This window comes from Lemur catta, chromosome 1 (assembly GCF_020740605.2).
Source record: "Lemur catta isolate mLemCat1 chromosome 1, mLemCat1.pri, whole genome shotgun sequence".
Lineage (NCBI taxonomy): Eukaryota > Metazoa > Chordata > Mammalia > Primates > Lemuridae > Lemur > Lemur catta.
In genome coordinates, this window is record NC_059128.1 from 242006003 (window position 1) to 242030908 (window position 24906).

At 39.8% G+C, this 24906-nt stretch overlaps 1 protein-coding gene, 1 long non-coding RNA gene and 1 pseudogene across 3 annotated transcripts in view; 1 reads left to right on the forward strand and 2 right to left on the reverse strand.

Moving 5' to 3' along the window:
• Positions 1-7390: 7390 nt before the first annotated feature.
• Positions 7391-24906, reverse strand: part of COL8A1 (collagen type VIII alpha 1 chain) — a 143704-nt gene continuing 126188 nt past the window's right edge. Inside the window, exons 3-4 of one of the 2 annotated variants that reach the window (XM_045540412.1) lie at positions 12823-13126; positions 7391-9459 (exon numbers count right to left, since the gene is read on the reverse strand). In XM_045540412.1, coding sequence (XP_045396368.1) covers positions 7553-9459; positions 12823-13123 — 2208 coding nt within the window. In that variant the 5' untranslated portion in view covers positions 13124-13126 and the 3' untranslated portion in view covers positions 7391-7552. Of the gene's footprint in view, positions 9463-12822; positions 13127-24906 lie in introns of both variants that reach the window. The other variant, XM_045540411.1, reaches the window with a different exon arrangement.
• On the forward strand, positions 11679-13760 carry LOC123630613. Its single transcript, XR_006732714.1, has 3 exons — positions 11679-11742; positions 12761-12891; positions 13536-13760. It is a non-coding gene; the product is annotated as an uncharacterized LOC123630613 (long non-coding RNA).
• Positions 19123-19559, reverse strand: LOC123630612 (annotated as a pseudogene).

Below are 24906 nucleotides of genomic sequence, written 5' to 3' on the forward strand. Positions count from 1 at the left end.
TGAGGTAGGTCCCTTTAGTTTTTAAAGCTAGCTGCCTGCATGTCTCCTAAGGGATGAGATTGTCACCATGACATTTGTCAATATAGTCTTCTTGTAGCTGGCTATTTCTATTATCTCTGTAAGGATACTAACTGAGAAACAACCGAGAGCTATGCCGTTTCTTTGCTTCCTGAGAACTTTTACCTCCTTCTTTGAGGCACTATGGTGTAATAGCTGAGAGTGTGGACTATGAAGCCAGATACCTGGATTAAATTCCTGGCTTTGCCATTTATTAAATCTTGGACAAATTACTATGCCTCAGTTTATTTAGCTATAAAATGGAGCAAATAACAGAGTTATTGTGAGGAGTAAATAACCAAGTTAATACATAAAAATACTTAAAGTAGTTTCTGGCACGTGGTTGGCACTCAGTAAATGGTAGCACTTTTTACCCCTCTGTACCACACCCTACTATTTTACCCTTCTAACTACTGTAGAAAATAGTTACTGTTATTATTTACTATTTCACAAGTGCAAAAACTGAATTTAGAGAGGTTAAGTAATTGGCTAAAGGTGTCACAGCTGGTAAATAGAGGAGCTGAGATTTGTTTTCTGGCAATTTGACCCCAGAACCTTCTCCTAACTTTTTTTACATCAGTGACTCTTGTTTGACAGAATAAATGACAAGGACAGCATCATCTTGGGTGAGGAAAAACAACTATTATTAGTCGTAGGCAAGTGGAGAATTGTAAACGTTCCATCAACTTTTACCATTGTGTCTCTCTTCCAATGAGTGAAGAGCAGATGTGAAAATTGCTGCCAGTCACTCACTCGTCAGATGAGAACTGGCTTGGCTGTGCTCATTACAAAATTAAGTTTTAGGTCTTGGAGGTTTTAACAAGACATGTGAAATATAGATCTCCACAAGATTTATAAACTTTAATTTAGAAGTGTTTTCAATTCTAATAAAAATCTATTTTTACTTACAGTAAGATAGCAAAGAAAAAGGTCTGAAAAGGTTCTGGTTGCCTCAAAGGAAAATTTGATTAGATGGTCTTTTGTTTCAGTAACACACCAGAGAAGCTTCTGAATAACTTGTTAAACTGGGATGATGTGCCACTCTTTGGTTTAAATTCCATTACACTTACCACCAGGAATTAGCAAAAAAATTTTATTCCAATAATACGGCTCATTAAGAGCTATTTTTACATAATGTATAACTTGATTGAGAACAAAATTTATCCTGACACAAGTATTGGTTTTGAAAATGAAAGAAAACATCAAAACTTTTGTGCAACTCTCTGTTAAAAGATAACTCTAAGGCTTTTCCCTAGATATTTTTGTTATTCAGGATAGGATAGGGAATGAGTATGACCATTTGCATTTTAATAGTCACAAGGATCGTTAAGAAGAAAAACTTCTAAACTATAGTAAAACATGATTGGTTTCCACTCCTTCTTGGCTCTGTATATTTGGAATTCATTGGTACTCCATATGGATTTGGATGATGTTTACCTTTGCTGTATCTTTGATGAAATGATTTGTTAAACTAATTTCCTGCACTTAAGGAGGAAATTGTAAAGCAATTTAATGATTTTTTTTGTCTGCAAATGGTGCTACTAATTTCAAGTCAGTCTTTTTTCTCCCTCTTCTTTCTCCCTCACATGAGGCCTCTCTCGAGGCTCACGGCTCTACCCTTCATCTTCTTACATCTGGGGCATAGGCATCTCCCACTGTTATGGACTGAATTGTATTCCCCAAAATGCATATGTTGAAGCCCTAACCCCCAAGACCTCAAAGTGTTACTGTATTTGGAAATAGGGTCTTTAAAGACGTCATTAAGCTAAAATGAGGTCACAAGAGTAGGCCCCAATCCAATACGACTGGTGTCCTTATAAAAAGAGGGGATTAGGACACAGAAGAAGGAGCACCGTCTGTGAAGACACAAGGAGCTGATGGCCATCTGTGAGCCAAGGAGAGAGGCCCTGGAAGAAACCAGCTCTGCTAATATCTTGATTTTGGACTTCCAGCCTCCAGGACTGTGAGGAAATAAATTTCTGTTACTTAAACCCACCCAGTCTGTGGCACTTTGTTATGACAGCCCTAGCAAACTAATAAAAGTTTATAAGTAAATTGGGTGTCTTCCCCTGTCCCCTCCATGGAGTGGGCTCCATTTCTGTCAGTGGCCCCATGCCTGTCTTCCAAGCTTATCAATGGGAGGAAACTGCTTTGGGGTCAAGCTTCCTTCTCCCTTAAAAGGCCATGTAGTATTGTCCTCAAGCTCAGTTCAGTCCTCAAGCTATCTCTTCAGTTTTTCCATTCTTCATTCCCGTTGCTAGGCTCTGAAATAGCTCCATTGTCTTGCAGTACTTAAACCCTGACACCTGAAGCCATCTGCCTCTCCTCACGTGAGAGGCCTGTTTAGGGCTCTTCATTATCACCCAGCAATTTATTTCTGAATGAAAGCTGCTCTGGTCTCCTAATTGGTTTTACTACTTGTATCTTCCCTTCTCCTGTGTCAACTTCATAGAATCATCAAACTAATTTTTCTAAAATACTTATTTTTATACCACTTTCCCATTTAAGGACCTACACTGTATTCTTGCATGTTAGATAAAATAGAAATGTCTCTTCCCTGTATGTAAAGCACTGCATGACTTGACCCTCCTTTAGTTATTAAATTGGGGTTTTATTTTCACTAGTCCTTGGATAGATGCTCTGATCCAGCCAGGCCATTTCCCTGGTCTCAGCTTCTTCCCTTCCCCACCCCTTACGTTGTCCTCCCAGGACACTTAAATACCCAGTTTCCTTAGAGGAGGAGAGGCTGTTTCTCTTGGGATACCTTCATACTCCCTCCATCCAAATTCTCTCTTTTTTAAAATGCTTATTTATTGCTGATGAATTGGTTTTAGGAATTCTACATTTCTTTAAAAATCACATTCTTCAAAAAACTATCTGAAATTAAGTTTTATCCCACAGTGAGCTCCTACATAAACTTGGAATGCCAGAGCTGGAAGGGAGTTTCCAGCCATTCAATCTAAACCTCACATCCAGTTTATGACTCCCCATGACAACATCCTCGAGAGATTCATTCTTCCCTCAGCTCTGGTATTGGGCCAATACTCTATGATGGGCTGTGTATTCAAGGATGAAAGAATGAGGTTCCTGCTCTCAAGAAGCTTAAACTCTAATAGGGAAGACAGACAAGTGGTTCAGTTACAACACAGAAAAAGTGAAGGAACAGAAGAAAGTATTTTACAAGGCAGGTTGGTGATACGGGGGAGAAAGTGACTAAATATAAGGAGGGGGGAAGGTTTAAAGGGGAGGTGGTACTTCTTCTGTGTCCTGAAGGTGAGGAGGAGTTTACCTGGCAGACAAGTCAGAAAATGTATTCCCAGGAAGAGGGCAGCATGGAACAGTCTTTTTCTTTCTGAATTTCTCTAGCATGTGTGCGTCCAGTCAGCATCACACCGCCCTGCTCTTGGAAATCACTTTCCTGTTTAACAAACGTCTTGGTATCCTCCAAGCAGAGGATAATTTTATTAGGAAAGGGTTATGTTTTCTGTTGCTTTTGTATGCCGCTTATAGCTTAGTAGTATCAGGCAGAAAGGAGGGGCTATTTTTTTTGTGTTTTGTTTTAACATAAAGAGATACTATTAATATATACACATTGTAAGTAAGATCTATATTTTGAGTTCTTTATTTGGTCATAATGATGATAGATTTGCCCTGCTTGTCCAGTATTCTGAATTCTAACCATTTATTCCTCCCTGCCTCCATTTCCTCTATCCATCCTTCCATTCAACACTGTCTGCCAACACGATGGCTGTGATGGGAGTGTCTTTGGCTGTGGAATGAAACAGACCTAATTGGGCTATATGGGAGTGGAAACTGGTCTTGAGCTTCCAGCCTGATGGTTTAAACAAGTTAACCAGCCAGTCATAGACTGGTGGTGCTTACTTGCTTATTGAATGATTTGAATAATCCCTTTATAATATTCTAGACATGATAAGTTATGATCATTCTGGGCTGGCTAAGTCATCACAAAAGAATTCTTTCCTTATCAGTGATGCTTATTAATACCCTTAGGTTCTTTAAACAGGTCTGCTTCTGCCTTGTCGCTCCCCTCACCACTATCTCGCCTCAAAATATTTGGCTTCAGTGTGGCAGAGTGAAATAGAAAGGAGTATCTGAAGGTTCGTTTCTTGTGGGAGAAGGGAGGTCTGTGGCAGTTTTTGCTTTTATTATGGATGTGGCAGATACAGCAGCTAATTATCCCCTAATATCTATTCTCCCTTCTTCCATATTAATAGAACCCCTGATTTTTAGCTGGGCATGTGGTTACCAGAATAAAGATTCAGTTTCCCACACTTCCTTGCAGCTCATTGTGGTAATATGACTAAATTTAGAGCCATGGGATGGGGGAGGGAATGATCTAAACAGCTTCTGGGTTGAGTCTTTTAGGATAAAAAGCATGCTTTACTCTCCCTGCTTTGTTCACCTTCCCACTGGATGGAATATGACTGGGATGGTTGATATTCTGGACCATGGAGATGAGGGCAACACCCTTGGGGTGGAAGAGCAACAAGGTGGAAGGAACCTGGGGCCCTGATTGGAGCTATCACATGAGCCCTAGACTGTGCTAGGAGCTCCTATGTCAGAGAGGAATAAATTATCCTGCTTAATCTATGCTTGTTTTAGGTCTCTGTTTCAGCAGCTAATTAATACAATGGGGAATTAAAAAAAACTCGTGTCAGCTGAGTGATATGAGCAAGATGAGAAACACACTTTTAAAGATATTTAATGACTTTTTTTTTAAATCAGTACAAAAATTTAAATACAAAAATGATTTGCTATTGACAAGTCTCAAATCTATCATGGAAACTCAAACAAGTTACCAGTCTGTTCACCATTCATTGTGTTCTGTAAAATATTTGAGAACAGTCACCCACTACAGACATTCTTTTCCCCTGTGGGATGTCATACTGCATTAAAACTCTGTATTTAAATAACAATAATGCCAGTTCGGTCCATTTCACATGGAAAAATTTTAGTTTAATTTTGAAGTAAATAGGGATTATAACACTATCCCAAGACTTTAGAACACGTGGTTGTTTCATCTGCTTTTACACTAGTGTGTTAACATAATATGCGACACTCAAAAGGGAAACACAGGCATATATAATTATTTAAAACTCTTTTTTAAATTAAGTGGAGTATCATTTAGGTCTGAGATTAGCACCATTGTAGAATACACAGTATTTGGCATAGATTTTGCTCCTCCTCCATCTAAAAGTTAGAAGCCTATGCCTGATAATACACATACACACACACACATATATAGGCAATTGAGTAACAACCAATAAATAAGTTGGAAAATATCTTGAAAAGTGAAATTTGGTTTTAACTAAAGAGATAATTTCTCTCTTGCTTGGTGGGAATTAAAAGCCCATACATGTACAGATAAATACAATTTTACAAATCACCTGATCTGACTTTCTTTCAAGCATTTCAATGCAGCTATAGCAGAAGGAGCCCAGTGGGTCCATGTTGCTCCCCAGTCATCAGCCAAAACCCACCTCAAGACCAACCCAGAGGACATTTGGCCACATAAATACTGTCTGCTTTGAAAACAAAGGTTGGATAGGACCTCTTTTGGATGGAAAAAGTGTATTATATAATTATCAGTGAATAAGAAACCCTGTAATGAACTAATTTCTCATCTTAAAAATTGAGAAAAAAATGGTGCTTGTATTCCCCTACATAGGGAAAGGAGATATTGGGCCAGGAGAAGATATTTTTTTGTGATGGTAAAATACTTCAGATTTGACAAAGACATATTTCCATGTGCTTTTATACCATATTTATTTATGTATTTTTCTATCTAAATCTATCCCCTCAACTCCTCATTCTTTTAATTTTGAGAAAAAGATGCAAGATTTCACCACCCTAACCCCACATCATTGCCTCAAGTGGCTAATTGTGTTAGCAGCAGGCTAATGGCAGACTTGAAATAGTTTTTCTGTGTTGTGAGACAGTTTGGAATGCCTAAAGCAGTTAGTATGTGCCTAAGTGAAAACCTGGAAAAATATTTATTTCTCCTTTTCTAACTTGTATTGGTCCTTGACTTGTGACATTGAAAGCATGGGCTATTTTTGCTCTTGGACATTTTAGATAGCTCTTGCGTAGGTTGCTTCTAATGTAACAGTTCTTTTCCTACAATTGTAGTACCTACACCTGGAGGCAGCATAGCTGTTTTTAAATTTCAAACTTCAGAATTATTTTTCTGAAAAATAATCGCAGAAATATTTTTTGAATAAAAATTAATTTTCCTATAGGTAACCTAAAATTTGTACCCCTGTAATATGCTAAAATTAAAAAAAAGGCAAAAAGAATTAATTTTCCTATATAATTCTGAAACTTCCTTCTCCTTCCCCCCAATAAAGAATGGCTGGGATTTTGTAAATTGACTTTGGAACCTCAGGTGACACATCAATTTGCATACATACTACAAAGAAAATTTCTTAAAAATTCACAGCTACTAAAAAATACTGATAGCTTTTTGAAACCTCACTGTAGTTGTTTGTGTGTGTAGACAAAGGAGAGGAATGTTTAATGCATGTAAACACAATTGATAACTGTTATTAAAAATATTCCACAAAACTGGAAATTTATTGGAGGAAGTGTTTTTTTTTTTTTCTTGCAACTTCCAGGTGTGTATATTAGTTGGACCATAGTGAAAATTGCATGGAGGAAAGAAAAATAAGTCCCAGGAAAAAACAGAATAGAAATGCTTGAGGAATAAGTGAGTTAATTGCTGCTCATGTCTCACAGCTGGTTTGGTAGCTCTTTCTGGACCACTGTCTAATGCTACACAAGTGTCTCACCCAGTGCTAGGTACAGAGAAGACACTGAATAAATAGAAGATAGTTGATTTGTTCGCCTGTTCTTGTAGAGACACCAGACACATAATTCTGACTAGGACTCCTGTTGCTAACAGACACAGCCTCTGACATGAATGAAATAACTCTTTGACTAACGTAATACCATGGTCCCATGGCCCCCTCCCACTGGGGCTGTGACACTGCAGACCCCTCCTCACCACATTCCATGGCAAAGTATCTGCACAAATATAGAGGAACTTATGCAAGTAAATACGGTATGTAATTGTTATCGTTGACATTTCTTTAAGGCATATTTATAAATATTTTAAAGTAAACAATATGAGTGACTTTCATTAGCTATGCTCTTTCATACTGAAATATTTTGACTGATCTGAATAAGCAGGTTATTGTGGAAGCATATAACATACAACAGCTGATATGATTCCAGTGGGTACAACACAAGTGCCAGTACTTGATACATAACTCTATCCCATCATTTTTTCAATTACAAGCTGCTGTGCAGTGTATTAAACATGCATCTTAGTTTTTATTGTACATGATGGTCCAAATTTTCACTTAAATATAACTTTCCAACTATATAAGTGTTTTGAAGCAAGTATGTTTTTCATTGGGATTTTTGGGTGCATCATTTTCTTATCTTCTATTAAATCTCTCTCGTTTTTCTTTTTTTACATGGGATACAATAAATATCCTGAAAAGGAGGAGTGGACGTACTGCCCAGCATACAGTCCTGCAGCCTGTTCTGAGGGCATCTGGAGGAACACCCGGTCTCCGGGCCTGAGCAGCAGCACCGCACTCCCAGATGCCTGGTCCAGGAAGCCCTTTTTGTACTCATCGTATGTGTACATCATGGGCTCGTTGTTCTTGAACAGAGCAACCCACACGTTGCCCCCCTTGCAGTGAACGTGGTATGCAAAGTAGTAGACACCGGGGACCTCACAGGTGAAGATGCCCGTCTGCGGGTTGTAGTTCTGTCGGCCGTTATAGAGCAGTTTGTCAAACTTCACCGGGGCCCCCACCGGCGGGAAAGGTGCAGTGAGCTCAGCGGTAAATGCAGGCATCTCGTAGGCTGGCCCTCCATTCTTGCCTTTCTTAGCCCCGTAGGCATGGGGGGGTTTCACGCCATCAATCCCCAGCCCCATATCTGGCAGGTACTCTCCAGGGGGTGGTGGTGTAGGGGGCATCACAGCTGGGGGCCCTGGGGGCCCTGGAGGGCCTGGGGGCCCTGGAAGGCCAGGCTGGCCTTGAGGACCAAGGGCACCAGGCTTCCCTGGGGGGCCATGAAGTCCTGCCACTCCAGGCTTCCCTACACCAGGGAACCCAGGGGGCCCTGGGAGGCCTGGTTCTCCTTTGGGGCCTGGAATTCCAGGTGGTCCAATGGGGCCACTAGGGCCTGCAATCCCTGGGATACCTGGAGGGCCCTGTAAACCCTGATCCCCTGGGATTCCTGGTTCTCCCTTCGGTCCAAGAAGCCCTGGAACACCAGGGAGCCCTGGCAAACCTTTGAGCCCAGCTTCTCCCTTGGGCCCTATGGGACCTGGCAAACCCCTCATGCCAGGAGGTCCTACTTCACCAAGGAAACCTGGCTTTCCTGGGAAGCCTTGAAGCCCTGGCTCACCTTTGGGACCTGGTAGCCCCTGTGGCCCCACAACCCCACCTTCTCCCTTGGGTCCAGGAAAACCAGCAGCACCTGGAGGGCCCATGGGACCTGGAATTCCAGGCAGGCCTGGCTCTCCTGGGGGACCCCCGACTCCAGGGGCACCTGCTGGTCCTTTCTCCCCTCTTGGTCCAATAGCCCCAGGAAGACCTCCCACACCTCGGTCACCTTTAGGTCCTGGGAAGCCTGGCTTCCCGACCCCTGGAAGGCCTGGGGGTCCTGGCAGCCCTGGCAGTCCTTGTTCTCCTTTGCCACCTGGAAATCCTGGCTGGCCAGGGATCCCGTCCTGGCCTGGTTTTCCAACTCCAGGTATCCCAGGAGGTCCTTGCACCCCTGGTATACCAATAGGCCCTTGTGGCCCAGGTTCTCCTGGAGGCCCTGGCTTTCCCAGGGGGCCCTGGGGGCCAGGGAAGCCTGTCACTCCTGGTTTGCCCACTCCTGGCAGTCCAACAGGGCCAGGAGGGCCGTGCATCCCTGGAGGACCCTTCAGGCCCGGCAAACCTGGCATCCCGAAGCCTTTCTCTCCTTTAGGACCCTGAAGGCCTGGAGGTCCTGGTGGTCCTTTGGGTCCCCGATCACCCTTTGCTCCTGGTTGTCCTGGCAACCCTGGCCCACCTGGCTTCCCAATGCCAGGAAGTCCATGAGGCCCCGGAGGTCCTTGGGGTCCTGGGATCCCCATAGGCCCGACTTCCCCTTTAGGTCCAATTTCACCTTTTGCCCCAGGCATTCCCATGGCTCCTGGCTTCCCTGGCATTCCAGGCATACCTGGCTTTCCAACTCCTGGATATCCCTGTGGCCCTGGTTTTCCTTTGATTCCAGGTATCCCATGCCCTGGCAAACCGGGGGGCCCAGGTGGTCCTCTTGGGCCAGGCTCTCCACGGGGTCCTTGTTCCCCTCGTAAACTGGCTAATGGTATTTCTACTGAGAAAGAAGGGGAGGGGGGAAGAGAGAAAGAGAGAGAGAGAGAGATTAGTTAATACTGTTTATCCTTCACATCAATGAAGTAATGATACCATATTTAGGTCTGACACATTTGCCTATTACTTATCAATAGAAAAGTACTAGGACTAATTTGCTCATCTTCCAGGATTTAAAGGAAAATGAGCAAATTATCAAGCTGATAATTTCTTTGGGGCATGTGAAGTATTATTTTGAGAACTGGTATGTGCAGCTGCTTGTATCAGCACTGGTTAAAGAAAAAAGCTAAAAGGTAATGAAAAAACATTTTTCCAAGTACAAAACTTGGAGATGTTATGGTGTGTTCATTATAGTGAATTTGGAAAATTCAAAGGTATGAAAATAAAAATCAAAGTTTCCTATAAGCCTAGTACTCAGAGATAACCACTTGACATGTGTATGTATTTTCATCTCATTTGTTCTAGGGGAGTGTGTGTGTGTGTGTGTGTGTGTGTGTGTGTGTGTGTGTATGTATTTTAAACAATATTATAATCATCCATTTTTATTTTTTCTGTCTACTTGAAGTTATAGTGTATTTTTCCATGACCTTGATTTGTTTTTATTTTATTTAAAAAATATTTTTATTGTAAACTGACACATTATAGTTGTATATTATTTATGGGGTACACAGTGATGTTAAGATTTATGAATACATTGTGGAATAATTAAATGAAGCTCACCTCAAATACATATCAGTTTTTTGTGGTGAGAACATTTGAAATTTACTCTTAGCAATTTTGAAATGTACAGGACATTATTATTAACTATATTTACCATGCTGAACAATAGACCTCCAGAAAACAACTTATTTTTACTGTCTGAGGCTTTGTGCCCATTGACCATCATCTCCCCATTCTCCCTCGCCCCACCCCAACCTCTAGTAACCACTATTATCCTCTGTGCTCCTATGAGTTTGATTGTTTTAGATCCAACATATTAGTGAGAACATGCTGTATTTGTTTTTCAGTGCCTAGCTGATTTTTTAAATATAATAATTTACAGCTAAATAATATTACCTCTTATACTGAAGTATGATATGATGTGGATGATGAAAGTCATTATTATGTGGACTCAGGAAAGAGGAGAAGTATTTTATATATGGTTGAATAACATCTTTCCACATCTGTCCTTTAGAGTCAATAGATTTGCTTAATTTCTTTAACGTGCTGTAGGATTTCCAAAGCCTCAAATATTTGTTCTTTAACAAATTATTTCTCATAGGCAAATCTGGTTTTTCAATAGGAGGGGTGAAATAAGATATTTTAGAATGATAAGCAGCATGGATAAGGAAGAGAGTCTGATTTAGGAGCAGGAAGTTCTGCTTATCTTTCTGGCCTTGATGTGAGGTCATGACTTGGCCCCTCAAGCCATCAGAATCTCTGCTTGCCTGTCTGTACAGTATGAATACAGCCACTCTACAAGGTTAGAGGATAGATGCGAATGGTTTCTTGAATTGTTATTGAAATACAAAGCACACGGTGTTACAATGATTATGCTATGCCTTGCAAATAAATACAACTCTGGCTCTCCCATGCTGCTGGGACTAATGGATTACATGAAGAAATGAAATGTATGATCTCAATATTTTTTTTAATCATCAGTAACATCACTGCGCTTTTGTACCATTGTACTTTTCACTGAGCTACTGTGAAGGAACAAAATAGAAACAGAGAATTCATACTCTTTTTAAATATGAGTACCCACCTGAGTAAGTATAAAAACTACCAAAGGCCAGGCAAGCCACTCAAGAAAGGAAGGAAAACAATGGCTGAGATAATCTAAGCAGAACACTAGCTCCTACAGAAAAGAAAATTGGGGAATATTTCTCCTTTGATAATAGATATGATTATAGTACTATTAAGGCATGTTATTTCTAAGCAGTGAATTGTGTAGTTACTATATCAAGGGAGTGTCTGGGGAAGGGTTACATCTTATTTGTCAGAAATTGCTGGTGTCTAGTACAGTGCCTAGAACATACTGTATCCTTACTGAGGATTTTTTTGAACAACCAGTTGTAGCAACTCCTATGGTGCTTTAGCATTTACTCAGCACTTTACTTACCTTTTATGTCATTGATTTTCTCAGCAATCTCATTTTATAGACGAGGAAAAATAGGCTTAGAGAGGTGAAATGACTAGGTCTCTCTCATTTCCGGCATCCAAGCATCGAGGCCTCTTACTGCCAAATCCCGTAGTTCTCCAGAGGTGGACCTTCCTAGTGGGAATGGCCTCCACTTCCTCAAAGGTAATTGCTATTCTGCAGATTTTTTTCTACAAATGTTAGGTTTCTGAGAACTCCAGATAAACCAACTAAATGTATAATTAAGTGTCTATCACAGTTAAGGGCATTTTATAGGTGCTGAATAACTAATAAATATGCCTAGAAGGTAATGGGAGAGATTTTCTGGTATCATCCCTAGATGCATTCTGCATTCTTAGTTTCCTTCTATTGATCTATTGATTGACATGTAAAGCTTAATTAGAGCAGTATTAAAAACACTTGCATTTATACAATACCTAGTTTGCAAAATGTTTTCATGTGACTTTTCTTTTAACACAACAGGTTCTTATGACATTGTTCTCCTAGTTCAGAACACTGACTTTTCACCTCTTTCTCTCTTTTTTTTTTTTCACTGCTTTATCTCCCCAGCATCTGGTCCAGAGCCTGACATAAAATAGGCGCACATTAGATAGTTGATGAATTTTTTTTTTTTTTTTTGAGACAGAGTCTCACTTTGTTGCCGGGGCTAGAGTGAGTGCCGTGGCATCAGCCTAGCTCACAGCAACCTCAAACTCCTGGGCTTAAGCGATCCTACTGCCTCAGCCTCCCGAGTAGCTGGGACTACAGGCATGCGCCACCATGTCTGGCTAATTTTTTCTCTATATATTTTTAGTTGTCCAGATAATTTATTTCTATTTTTAGTAGAGACGAGGTCTCGCTCAGGCTGGTCTCAAACTCCTGACCTTGAGCAATCCACCCGCCTCGGCCTCCCAGAGGGCTAAGATTACAGGTGTGAGCCACTGTGCCCGGCCAGTTGGTGAATATTTGAATAAAGAAATAATAAGGGGATAGACTATTCGTGATTAAGTATGTTGTGTTTCATATGATGCTTGTTAGAATAATAAAACAAAACAAAATGAAAATTTTATCTTTTTTTTAAAGACTTGAACTTTTCCAGAATAGGGTTTAGAACTCAGTAGGCATTTAATAAATGTCAAAAACAACAACAAAAAAAGTTTCTAAAATTTAGCTTCTCCCCCAGATCCCGTAATTTCAGAGTTTGGAAAGCTGCTGTTTAATAACAGCGTGGGAGTATGATGTTACCTTTGCCTTTCTTGGGTACCGCTTCCTTGCCCATTCGTGGCACAGGTTGAATTTCCTTCATGTATTGGGGTAAGTGTGGATACTCTTTGCCCATGGCAAGGCCGTCTTTGCCCATAGGCATGTGAGGTACTTGCTGACCCAGGGGCTGGTATTGTGGAATTTGCGGTGGCATCTGAGGAGGAATTTGAGGTGGCAGCGGCTTGATCCCATAGTAGGCACCAGCCTGAATGAGCCTGATGGAGCTTAGGAAAATGGTAAGCAGCACTCCCAGCAGCTGCAGAGGGCCAGGCAGCACAGCCATCACCTGTGGAAGGAAGGGATGCACCAACATGGTGAAAACCTGTGGGCCAAGTGACTTTATTTAGAGACAGAAGGAAAAAAAAAGGGAAACACAGTCTTTATCATCAGAACTTCATGGTAGAAGGCAAAGAAAAGGAAGATGCTACCTTTCTACAGAAAACAACCGCAAATCTAACAAACAAAAATCAGAAGCATAGGATCCATCAAATAAAGGCATTTGGTGGGAATATAGACTGTGGGAGAGACTGCTAGTCCTCTCCAAATATCAATTCTGCCCTTCTATAGTACTGGAACTCCTGATTTTCATCTGGGAACAGAGCAGCCCAGAATGAAGTCATTTCAGCAAGGCAGGACTTGTGACAAAGTTCTGGCCAATTGTATGTATTAATAGATGTAATGGGTGTGCCTTCCAGGAAGAATCCTGAAAGGGAGTTGGCCTGTCCTCTCCTTCCTCCTTCCTGCTGGCTGGAATGCTGACATGTTGCCTGGAAATGGAGCAGACACTTTGGACCATGGGGTGAAAGCTGGTCACTGACGATGGTGGAGCAACAAGCTCGAAGAGACCTTGGCCCTGGTTAAACATGGAGGTGCCATTCCCATCCTTAAATTTGGAATTTGTTTACCAAAGAGAGAGAAGTAAAGTTTTCTGTCTTTAAGCCACTATTATTTTGGGTGTTCCATATTTGCATGAAACCTAATCCGAACAGAATGGATTCTGATAAAAGGAGGCAAACCTGGTGGCAATTCTGGCTTTGTTACTAAGTGCCAAAATTTCTATTGTAAAAGGAAATAGTAAATAATTTATAGGCTGTATGCTGGCACAGATATTTTTTTATCTGCCAGTTGCCTTTTGGCTGCTTTGATGTCATCACAAATACGTGTAAAGAGCAAGCAACAACAAAAACTGCGGAAGTCTTCTGAATCAGTGAGAAAGTGCTTTTTGTGACAGTATCAAAATATCATTTAGAAAATCGCTATGATCATTATTCACATTTATTTCTTATATTTTAATACTATGAAGTCATTAGTTTAGAATTTGACTAATTGAACCTGGAGTCCATTAAAGTCTATCTTTGTACTTTTATGAAAGAAAGGAGTTTACAAAGCAAATTTGTTGTATAAATAAGATAGGGGGAGATGTTTAATTGTTGAAAAGAATAAACTGTTTATAAGTCCTTTAATAACACTCTTGGCAAATTGGCACTTAATGGAGTAAATATAAATGGGGTGTTTCTGTTTATAAAAACCAGCTTGAAGAGACCTCTGGAAATGCCCTAGTCTCCAGACCAAACAGCCTAGGGAAATGCAGTGTTGGCAAATCCACACTAGAGGGCAGGTGTGGTACACACTAAGTCTATTCGGTCTGCGCCCTTCCCCCCTTCCGTCTAACACTGGGCAGATAACCACTATACTCTCACACCTTATCAGAGGACTTAATGAAAATCTGAATCCTAAATGGAGTGGGTCATCATAATGCTGGAGGGAAAGAGAGAGAGAAGTGGCCTATTTCTCACAATTTTTAATGCAAGTATCTTCTGGAAAACTCTGAAAAACCCTCTGTCTATAAATAATTTAATTTCCATCCTCATGGGAGTTTGTTTTCTTTGCTTCTGCCTTACTTAATTCTGGATCATAGTTTTCCACTTCTTAGAAAATGTGCGTTGACTCTGCAATATCCTATTCAAGAGTAATGCCAAGAGTGTAAACAGGCTACAGAAGGATTGGTTAATAAAAAGCACCTAAGAAAATATTTAATATGAATCCCTACCACAAAATTCTCTGCTTCACAATTTTGCTAAATATACTAACTAATCTTTTTTTTTTTTTTTTTACCTTTGGGGAAAAAATGAAAAAACATTTGTCAGCAAAGTGATTTATAAAATTTTCTCCATTTCATAAATCAGAGTACTCTCAAGAACTGTTTATTTCAACTGTACTCTTAATAACATATGTATTGATAAAATGGGAGAAATAGCTGTTATTTTCTGTCCTTCTACGAATGGTTGTTATAAACCATTTGGATAGAGCCACAAAATTAATGTTGATTTATATTTATTGATAGGCAAATTTATTTTAGGTGGAAAAAGAACATCTGCCATATAAGTACTGAACAGTCATTTATTGAATTCTTACTGGAAACAATGCTAGGCCCACCCAGGGATTACAAAGATGAATATAATGTGGACAATGGGTCACACCGTCAAGAAACTTACATTCTGTTGGTAGACGTGACAGACATGTAAACTATTAATGAGTAGCAAGGACATCCAGCAAAAAGTAAATTTTTCTCCTATTTCTGTTCTCTTGTATCTAAAACCCCTTCTGTTTGAGCAACAACTTATCTCATTTCCTCCCATATTTTTGAGATAGTCAATGAATATGTACATAGAATATACATATAATATATGACATATATTTCTTTACAACATAAACTACAGCATACTATACACACTTCTATTTCTTCTTGTTTTTTTTCCCACTCAAAGGACAATGCTTACTTGTTGCCTAGTTATATGTATCTAAGCAAATCCCTTTAAGTTCTTCATTTGTTAAAAATAAGACTTGGATGTTATCTTAATTCCTATCGAGCTCTAACATCCAGCATTGCTAAAGCAGTCACTAGAAAGCTGAAAGTGTTAATCCATACCAGAGATATGAGGTAATACCTGGTAATGTATAAGCTGGGACTTAATTCTGCCTTTGGAGATGAATGAATTTAATTATTGAACCCTAGACTTGTGATGATGTCTTTAATAATAAGCTAGTATGCTTGGCCCTTCACCCTTTCATCAATTCAGTGGATGTGTTGGATTATACTTAATAATCTTTAAACCAGGACAATCTCAGGAAATACTGGAAAACTGGAAAGAGATGAAATGCCTGGAAAAAGACCAGTTGAATACCAAAGACCCACTGGGATCCTGCTTTACTACAATTATTTCGTCTCATAGCTTGGCCTTTCTCTCCCCAAAACCACCTCCTTAGGTCTGCCATCTGCCGTTTCTTTGGCTCTTTATTTAAATAAACTTTGTTCAGTTTTAACTTGAATACTCATGTAGGGGCCCTGGTGAGAATTTACCACTTCACTTATTCCTACTAATTTCTCTCTTGTCCCTGAGGATATTTTTGGTGGTCATAGTGGTGTGGTGGATCTCCCAAATCACTCAAAAGAACATCAGATTTGTGTAACATTATACAAACAATGGGCGGGGAAGAAAGAGCCTTGGACTTCCTGCTGGGAAGCAATGGTGATAGTGGGTTTTCTTGCCTCTCTTCTTTTTCTGAGAATGTGGAAGACAGTAATATTGTGAGTTCTACTTGATGTTGCCTTTGATTTCTATTTGTTTGACAACTGGTGTGTGTGTGTGTGTGTGTGTACATGAACATAAGCACACCTAATGTGTGTAGGCACTGAATCTTTGCCAGCCAGGATGGCTTAGTGATGGCTGTCATGTGAGAAAAACACTGTAGAAGTCAAAAGACTTGTGTTTCCGTTTTGGCTTTTCCATTCTCCATACCTATGACCTTGGGCAAGTCCCTTATCTTCACTAAGCCTCAGTTTCCACACCTATGAAATAGAAATGATAATCTCTGCCTATCCCTCAGAGCTGTTCAAGGGTGCAAATGATAATATGAATTCTTTGTAAGCTGAAAAGCGCTATTCAAATTTAAGGTATTTTTAATGGAGTGTGACCAAAACCAACTGAAATGTCATAGACTTTCAGAGAAGGATACTAGCCAAAGTAAACAGGAGGTTAACGGCAATAATGATAAACCTAACATGAATAATACAATAATGGCCATTAAAGTGTACTTGTTAAAAATAGTGAAAAAGAACAGCTGGACCAAGGCACTCATTCATTCTGGTGTCAGAGCCACCAATCCTAAACATTTTAAATAGCCCTAAATGGTTCCTTATATTTGGGCAGGGTTGCAGAGAGGTTCAGTTTCCTCATGTGACCTGTAATGTATATAACAGAATAATATGTTATTATTTTAGACACTTCCCAGCATTGTATTCATACATTTATCCTCCTGAGATTTTGGCTTGCTATACAAAAGAATGTTTAAATATTTGCCCTCAATCCAATTTTCCCTTTCACACAGGGCTAACACAGCATGCCGTGTGTCCGTGTGTGTTGGCATATGAGTCTGTGTTGTATGTGGTGTGCTGCTCTGCTCCCGGGCTGGTCCTCTGTGCCCCCTACTTGTCCTTGCACAGGATTTGTAGTTTCTTGAGAGCCTCAGATTTGCCACCCCTAAAGCAAGGGAAAGTCAGGCAGAACTCTCCTCCAGTGTTCATCAGAATCGCCTTCCTAGCTTTTCCATGCCTCTCAAAGAAAATTCTCTTTTGATTGCATTACTCAGGGCAATTCATTAGCTATAGATACTTACTGAACAGCTACAAATTGTTAGGAAATGTTCTGGGTACTGGAGATACTGTGGTGCATTAGAGAGCTGAGGTCTTATATTATGGAACTCACATTCCAGTGTGGGGAGACAGGTGATACACAAGTTAAAAATAAATTTTATAATTTCAGATTTGAGTGCTGTGAAGGAAAAAAAGCAGGCGTCTTAGTCCATTAAGGCTGCTATAATGAATGGTATCACAGACTGAGTGGTTTATAAACAATAGAAATTTATTTGTCACGGTTCTTGAGGCTGGCAAGTCCAAGATTAAGATGCCAGCAGATTGGTGTTTGGTGAAGCCCCACTTCTGGGTTCATAGACGGCACCTTTTTGCCGTGTCCCTGCAGGGTGGAAGGGGCAAAGGAGCTCTCTCGGGTCTCTTTTATAAGAGTACTGATACCATTCATGAGAGCTCTGCCCTCATGACCTGATCACCTCCCATAGGCCCCACCTCCTGATACCATTGCATTTGGAGTTAGGATTTCAACATATAAATTTTGGGGGAGACACAAACATTCAGTGTATAGAAACAGGGTAAAGGACTCAAGAATGACTGGGCGTGGAAGAAACTGTTTTGGAAAGATTGATAGGGGAAGACATCTCTGAGGAAGTACATTCTGGATAGAGATGTGATGGTTGAGAGGTTTATTTTATCTCTCTTAAGACACCGTATAAGGGAAAAAGAGTCCTATTTTTTACGATGGTAGCTGTAGATACATTTCACTAATATAAACCCCTGTTTCAAAAGTATGCTCCTCATCTATGCCTGCCCTCTTCATTTTGACTTATTTACCATATTCTTTTTTCCTGGGGGATGATTATTATCTTTTTATCCTTCTCTGGATTTCAGCCCTACTGTATTAGTTTGCTAGGGCTGCCATAACGAAGTACCTCAGACTGGGTGGCTCAAACAACAAAAATTTATTTTCTCACAGTTCTGAAGACTTTTAAGTCCAAGATCAAGGTGTCAGTCAGCAGGGTTGTTTGCTTCTCAGGCTTCTCTCCTTGGCTTGCAAATGGCTGTCACCTCCCCGTGTCTTCAGAAGGTCTCCTCTCTGTGTCCTAATCTCCTCTTCTTGTGTACCAGTCACGTTGGTTACCCTAGTGAGTGACTTCATTTTAACTTAATTTTCTCTTTAAAGGTCCTATCTTCAAATCCAGCTACATTCTGACGTACTGGGTGTTAGGACTTCAACATATGAATATTGGGGGTCAAAGCTCGGTCCATAACTCCTAGACCAATTGAATTTCTGTCTCTTCTGTGAAGCCTTCCCTACCTTCTCAGTCATCATTATTCTCCTAGTCCTGTTAAAAATGTGACACAAAGTTGAATGAAATTGTAACCAAGATTGTTTTTTCCCATTGTTATTTTGTTAGCCTCACTCCATTTAGAATTCTGCCTATGGCAGTTGTTAACAGAAAGCCCTAATATTTTCTACTTGAATGTTAATAATGATGGGAACATTCATAAGGCAACCCATTATCTTGTACAACTTTGTTGCTTTTTTAAATATCCCAACAACTTGTAAGAAAGACTTACCTTTTTTTTCATTTTAGTAGTTTTTAATTGAAGTTATATATAACATAACTTTATTCCTGCATCTTCTCAGTTGTTTCTTCTTTGTGTTTGCCCTTTTCCTTTCCTACTTGGTGAGATCTGGCTTTCTGTTCAAAGGCCTTTTTGTGGTCTTTGTCCAGTTTTAGCCTGGTGATAACCACCTTGCTGGGGTGAGTGCCCACAGGGACAGTTGTGCCATTAGCCTTTTCCTGCTGCACTCGTTCAATGTAGATGACATACTTCTTTCTGTAAATCTGGACTACTTTGCCAATTTGCTGACCTTTGTAGTGTCCTCACACAACCTGAATTTCATCGTCCTTTTGGATGGGCATGGATTGAACGTTGTACTTGTGTCTCAGCTCTTTGGAAAGAGCGGAAGACGTGATCTTCCTGTGAACGTGGGAAGGTGCACTGAAATGCCTTCGTGGTTCCTGCTTCAGTCAGAAGTCACAAAGGGATTAAAGTTCATTTTGGCCACTGCTGCTTTAGCAACGGTCACAAAAGGGAAGAGTGGCTCACCTTTTTTGATTCATATGTAGAGGTGCACCTGTAGCTTACTACTAGTAGCGGGGAGGGGCATGTTGAGAAAACGTATTCCAAAATTGACTATAAGACAAAAGATGGTCACATGACCTTTTATTGTCATATTGGGAGCATTTTCAGATGAGCCCACTTTAGGGTCATCTGATCAGGGATATGTACCTTTGTTGTAGAATTGATTAGTATTACAGATATTAACAACTGTATAAACTATGTTGATTAACCCCTCTCACATTATGGTTTTATTGCCTTTTAAAATATTAACTAGTTTTATATTTAACTCAGTATTATCTCAACATTCTTTTTTATCTACTGGAAAAAGTCCTAGGTACTATATACAGCTGCGGTCCCCAATCCCTGGGCCACAGACCAATACTGGTCCGTGGCCTGTTAAGAACCAGACCACACAGCAGCAGGTGAGTGGCAGGCAAGCAAGTGAAGCTTCAGCTGTATTTACAGCCACTCCCCATCACCGAGCTCTGCCTACTGTCAGATCAGCGGTGACATTAGATTCTCATAGGAATGCAAACCCTACTGTAAACTGCACATGAGAGGGATCTAGGTTGCACACTTCTTATGAGAATCTAATGCCTGATGATCTGGGTGGAGCTGAGGCGGTGATGCTAGCACTGGGGAGTAGCTGCAAATACAGATTATCATCAGCAGAGAGGTTTGAATGCATAATAAATGTAATGCACTTGAATCATCCTAAAACCATCCCCCTTCCAGTACATGGAAAAATTGTCTGCCGTGAAACCAGTCCCTGGTGCCAACAAGGTTGGGGACCACTGGGTACAGTCATGGGCTGCATAATGATGTTTCAGTCAACCAAGGACTGCACTTATGACAGTGGTCCCATAAGATTATAATGGAGCTGAAAAATTCCTATTGCCTAGTGATGACTTAGCCCTCATAAAGTGTGTGGTACAACACATTACCTTCTCTATGTTTGGAAACACAAATGCTTACCATTGTGTTCTAATTGCCTACAGTATTCCGTGCAGCAATGCGCTGTACAGGTTTGTACCCTAGGAGCAATAGGCTGTCCCATATATCCTAGCTGTGTGGCAGGTGACACCATCTAGGTTTGTGTAAATACACTTTGTGATGCTCGCACAATGACAACATCACCTAACGATGCATTTCTTAGAACATATCCCTGTTATCAAGTGATGTGTGACTATACTTCAAATACGTTATATTATTAATCCCATACCCATTTGTTAGGTCCTTTTCTTCACATTAAATTTTTTTTAATTGATAATCTAACACTATATTTATATGACATGATTATTTTACTGAAATTCAAGAACTGTATACTTATACCTATTACATTCCAACTCAGAAATTGGAAATTCTTATTTAATTACTTTTAGAAGCCATCATCCAATATATTAGCTAACAAGGTTTACTTTGTTTTACAAGGTACAGATCTAATTTTACTATCAATTTTCTCCATCTTATTCTTCAAAGAGCAAGGCCTTCTTTTTGGTTGAAAGAATTATTCCATTACATAGGACAAGATCTTGAACTAAATTCCTTAGTCTGTGCTTTTTGGACTCAAGCCTAAAGTATTCATGAAGTCAGAAAGCCACTGGCAAGGTAAATGCTGAGGTGGAGCCCACGTGAATAAGCCTATCAATGCTTGTCAATCAATCTAGTGGTGGCAGTGGGCAAGAACATCCAATAAATGTTTGTTACTTTTGGTTGATCTGCCCATTTACACCTATCAAGACTGATAAAAATAAAAATCTGAGCCTAAATTGTATGTTTCACCAGTGAATCCTGAATTTTGCTCTAATTAATAGCATCCAACCCCCCCAGCTACTAGCTATAGGCAGAGCACGACCTCACAGACTTACAGAACATGAGAGTCAATTAGATTGTGCCCCTAGCTCTAGAAATGGACCACATACAACCCCCCTGAAATGAATGGCCAACCACCACATTCCAACCGTTCTCTAGAGGAAGAGATTTCACAACATTCCCTTGTAACCAATTGCAGGATTTCACATCAGATTTCCTACTATCTAATCTGAATCTCTTCTGCTGAACATTAAGCTCATTGCCTTTTTTCCATTCTCAAAGGAGGTGGGAAACATCTGGAGAATATTTTTCTTAAAATAATAGCTCACATATTTGAATCCTGCAATTAACTTCTTTTGTTTCCCTAACTGGAATAGTGTCAGCTGCTAAATAGTTTATAAAACAGTTGAGACAACCCCTAAAAGAAAATTCTAAAGTGGAATTTTTTTTCTTCCCATAATATGAAAACATTGTTCTCAGAGCATAGAGTACTTAAGTTCTAGTTCTAACCTAAGGAAGTCACCTAAACTGACTGAGCATCAGTTCCCTCATTTGCAAAATGAGGACATTGGCTAGAAGATTTCAAAGTCCCTTCCAGTTCTAAAGTTTTCTGGTAACTGTGAACATGAAGAACATGCCCACACTTCAGAGATAAATGATTTTATCCGTTTAGGTGCTCCAGCCTTTGCATGTTGGCAAGTTAGATCAATCTCATACTTCCAGTTGCTTTTCAATATTTCACTCTCTCTTCTTAACAGTTGGAGATGGAACAAGGACAGTTTATACAACCCCCCTGTAAATACTCCTCTGGTAAAATAAACCATGTTTGACCAGAAACCAAAGGAAAAACCTAAATAAGAAACAAGGTTTAGCAGCAACAAAAATAAAAAAAAGATGTGTGAATTTTTTTTTGACCACATTCAAAGGTTAAATAAAAATGTGAAGCTTATGGAGAAATCTTTAAAAAGTGACTATAAATGATAAAAACTTCCTACAATGTGTGTACTCAAAAATTTTTGCAGATAGCCAGCAAGTATTGACATACGCCTCCTGTTGTAAGAATGACACATGAATACAAAAAAAGGCATCTTGGAAAGAGGAAATGGGTAGTAAATGGGTGTGGCATAGTCATGTTTCAGGAGCTACAACAATTTTCATTTTGTAAGATAAACTGAAGTTCTAAAATCTAGAGGCAGCTCTATAGTAAAGCAGTTGATTGTGAGGACTTAGCAAGAATAAAGGTCTCGCTGTTTCATGAGCCTAGTGATATACAGCAAGGTAAATTCTTTCTTGGCGTAGCTTGAGAAGGACTATAGGACACTCTGCTGTTTATGTGAGCATCTTTCTGCCTTCTCCACACTAGTGCAGTTTGTGTAAACAGCACAATGTGAAATAAAGGTATTTTCGGCCCTTTGTAAGAGAGAGATGTGTGGGGAAATTTCATATAAAAATGTAATCCATTAAGCTGGACATTATAAAAATATTTATTTAGAGCAAACAAGTAAAATGTGTTATGTGAAATATTGTGTAAATTTCATAGAACATTTGTTCACCACAAGTGCTTTTATCTCATCTTGAACTCTTGTTCAGACCAATGGGATTCCAAGTGAATTTCAACCAAACAGAACTGATCAACATTCTCGTCATATGCATCATTAAAACTTGTGTTTGAAGTGGTCCTTTATAAACAACATGGATGAATTGAATAAAGTAAAATGATAAACTTGGGCTCATTCTGAAAGTATCTATGGTCATAGAAACTAGAAAGTTTAAATCACATTAGGCAGATAACTTGTTTCCTGAGTGACCTTCATCTGGGTCCTGGACTTTGAGGAGTTAAAAGTCCCAGGACAGCCTCTCTACATGCATGAGGGAGGGACAGGGAGGAGGAGATAGTTTGCTTAAGACACCAACTTAACTTTTCTCCTTTTCTATAATTCTATTTACCTTCAGGTGCTTCATTATTGCACAGCTCCTTACTCAAGGAGGTTGAGAGATTAGGTGAAACTCAGATGAATCAGTGGTGTTTTCCACCTTTGGAAAGTTGGTGGAAACTTGGTGGAAGTTTTGAAAGTTGAGAAAGTTGAACTATAAAGTACAGTGAACTCGGTTCCGGGTCAGCAAGGGCACTTCCTGGAAGCAGGAGGGAGGGCCCTTTGCCAGTAAGGATGTTTCTTTCAGTGCTTTCTTAGGATGGTTGCAAGGAAGGGCTAAAGAGCAGGAGAAGGTCTCTTTTCTCTCCCCCACTCCGTTCGGCACTTTGTACTTACTCTATCAGTATATCCAGAAGATTAAATGAGCAAGCCAACTTTCTGTGCTAGCACTCTCTTTTTATTAGCAGGCTATTATGGCAGTATACTGTTCAGTTGGTATTTTTATGGAAAACTGAAACAAACAAAAATTCCATCAACGAAGGAATAAATCCTAACCAGTCCATCTCTCCACAATACTATTTATTAATTAAATTGCTGAGTGGGTGCATATGTGTCTTTGTGGGCTAAGAGGCGAGAGGTATAGGGCATAAGACAGCTAATTGTTGGGTTGTTTTTTTTTTTTTTTTAACTTTTGAGCTTATTGTTTTGGGAGGTCCAGTTGTTGAAGTCTTATTTAACTAAAATTATTTTAAGCCACTTAACCCTGAATGACTTGATATTAAAAGTCAAACCCTAGGGTTTCTATCATACGTAGGCAAGACATTAAATCAATTCAATAGCACTTGAAAAATAATCAATTTCTTCCAAAATTGGCTCCTCCTACTTCCTACCCACCACCACACACAGATACTCTTCAATCAGAACAGCAATCTTACTAAAGTTGCAAAATTTAGCCCCGGAAATTTCTGAATTATACAAGAACTAAAAAAAAAAAAAATCTCAACAATTTCTTGGTGAGTGAAAATGTGGATTTGTTCTTTCCCTGTTGCATGGTTCAAGAGTAGCAGAAATCATTCCAAAGGACTATTCCAAACAATGAATTTAGATTAAAAAAAAATTTAGTTCTAAAGCTGGGGGTAAGCCTAAAATACTAAATTGTGATAAATTGTAAGCCACAGAGAGGGCAGTCTCTAAAACCCACGACTTTTCAACCACAGCTCCATCTAGATAATTAGTCTGTGTGGTAACATCCTGCCCTTTGAACAAAGGCAAAGCCCGGAGAGCAACCAAACCACAGCTATCTTGGTACTGGAAGTTCCGTTTACTTAAGGGGTGGAATTTATTTTGAGGGATAGAGAGATGGATGTGCTGTCTGGGAGGAAAAATTGTAAGGTTTTCACAGCTAATCCACTGAACATTTTTCAGAGAAAATGGAAGTGGAGAAAGGAAAGGGCAGAGAATTATGTAACACATGCCAGGTCTTGAGGATACATCAGGTAAGGAGGCTGGGAGTTTAAAGGGACTTTGCTTGTTACGAGCAAAGCTCATTACAAGGCACAAGAAAGAAACAAAATGGGATTTCATTGATAAACATGC